Source organism: Fulmarus glacialis, unplaced genomic scaffold, assembly GCF_000690835.1.
Source record: "Fulmarus glacialis isolate BGI_N327 unplaced genomic scaffold, ASM69083v1 scaffold26704, whole genome shotgun sequence".
Taxonomy (NCBI): Eukaryota; Metazoa; Chordata; class Aves; order Procellariiformes; family Procellariidae; genus Fulmarus; species Fulmarus glacialis.
In genome coordinates this window covers 1-2135 of record NW_009209089.1, presented here as the reverse complement: position 1 = coordinate 2135, position 2135 = coordinate 1, and the positions used below count along the sequence as shown (strand labels likewise).

The window sequence follows — 2135 nt, the reverse complement described above, 5'->3', positions numbered from 1 at the left end:
AGCTTAAAGGAATAAATGGGCCGCGGGGAAGGCTGAAGGAAGCGGGGAGGGTCACGCACGGCATTTTGTGCATTAGCGTGGCTTTAGTCCGCCCTCCCACCCCACCCCAAAGTAGCTCTTAAGAGGTTAAGGACATATTGAGAACGTCTAAAATCGTTAATCCATACAGGTGCGGATGACTACAGCCTAGGAAAATGACACTGGCTCTTTAAACCATAAAGATGTGCTTATAGGTTCATCAAGAGAAATTAAAGTTGGCTGTGAGCTCCCGAATCCTATTCTCTCTGTTCATTTTCTTCAGTTTCATTCTGCGGTTCTGAAACCAGATTTTAACTTGTCTGTCTGTGAGGTGGACTGTGCGGCTGATCTCTAGGCGACGCTCACGAGTCAGGTACATATTGAATAGAAACTCCTTTTCCAGCTCGAGAGTTTGATGCTTGGTATAGGGGCACCGTTTCTTTCTGCCACTTTTTGCCGTGAGCCAGTTTGCTGCATTTTCTCCTTTTGAATTGCCTAGTTTTGAGAAAGTAAAAAAGGGACGTTACCAGCGGGTAGGAGGCAAAGAGCTTGGGGGGAGAGGGTGGAAGGAGCATCTGTGTGTGTGTTGGGGGGGGGGGGCGGGCTCGCTCCGCCAGCTGCGGGGGGGTGGAATATGGGGTGTCCTTGGGGGGAGAGCTTCAAAGCGGTTTCCCAAAGACCCTGGAGCCGGCCGGGAAAATCTGCCACTGCTCAAAAAGCTCCGGACAGCCTCCGGCGGGGCAGCGTGCCCCGCTGGGCAGTTCATCTCCGACCCCCCAAAACAGGCTTTTACCCTCTCCCCCTCGGCCGCTCCGAGCCCACTGTTACTGGGGGGCGGCTTGGTGAACGGCCTGGGGTCTTATTTCCCCCCACCAGGCACCTGCTTCCAAAAAAACAAAGCCTGCGGATCTGAACTTTGTTAAGTGTGCTCTGGAGGCGGAAAACAAGGTGAGCTGGGGAGCCGGAGCCTCCCCGCCTCCAGCCCCTGCCTTCCCGGGGAGCTTCGCCCCGGCCCTCTCTTTTCCAACCATTTCGGGGGAGGAAAAAAAAAAGAAAAAATATTAAAAATCCCCCGTTGCAGGGTGTTTATTCCTATCAGTGGAACCGGCTGGGAAAGAGGTAACACCAATCCCTCGACGGCTCGGAGTGGTTCGTGGTTTGGGGTTGGCTCTCTAGTAGTTTTCCGTTTTCTTTTTTGTTTTGATCTTATTATTTTCCAACGGGGCGCCTGAAAGAATAACAGGGCTTCTGAAATGCGGCTGGAGAGAAGCGCCTGAAAAGTCTGCCGCCCAGGGAAGGGGAGTTATTTTTTTACCACGGGGACCCGACAGGGAAATAAATAAGCAAATGAATAAATAACAACCCTGTTATCTAATGTAGACGCTGAAGGATATTCGCGGTGCATTCATCAGTCTAATTTGATAGCAGTTCATAGATGGCACATTTCAGCGCGGCTGTTATTCCGAAAAGCATTCTGGATCGTAAAATATAACTTACCGCGTTAATAGGTTTATTTATTGGCACTGCCTATTGCTTATTTTGGATGCTTTACAAACATCTCTGTTATCTGGTAGGCACCTTCACATCACAGGGGAAACATTGATCTTGTTTTTCTATATGTTTAAGCAGCATGCGGGCTAAAGTTGCCCAGAGCGGAGGCTCTAAGCGTTTTAAACTATAGGATGGACATTAATTTTTACGGCAACCCCATGCCCGAATATTACAAAGTTCAGAAGGTCAGTCTGAGCAGCACTTCTTGGCAGCCCCGCGGGGCAGCTGGGATCCTCCTTTCGCATCGCGATGCCACTATGATCCTCAACTGCTTTTTTTCCTTATTTTTTTTTTTTTTAATCATCACCACCACCATCACCATCATCATCATGATTCGCTTACCTACGGGCTCTTTCTCGGGAGAAGCTTTGCTGCTCTCTGACGGAGCTGGAGAGAGCTCCTCTGCGGTGGAAGATGAAGCCTGAGTCTCGTCCTCCCTCTGGGAGACACACGCCAAGGGGCTGGGGGAGCGCTCCTCGTCCTCCTTCCTCCCCGCGTCCGGGACGGGAGGCAAAGATGGAGGCGTCGGGAAGCGGCCGGGGGGCTGCGGAGGGAAGGGGGCAGCC

The 2135-nt window shown here is 51.4% G+C and overlaps 1 protein-coding gene across 1 annotated transcript; it reads right to left on the bottom strand.

Annotated features, from left to right (window-relative positions):
• Positions 1–238: 238 nt before the first annotated feature.
• On the bottom strand, positions 239–2128 carry LOC104069523 (homeobox protein Hox-D10-like; the record flags this gene model as incomplete). Its single annotated transcript, XM_009576729.1, has 2 exons — positions 239–513; positions 1912–2128. Coding segments are annotated over 2 exons (492 nt in total), but the record flags the coding sequence as incomplete, so codon positions are not given.
• Between the last annotated feature and the right edge of the window lie 7 nt (positions 2129–2135).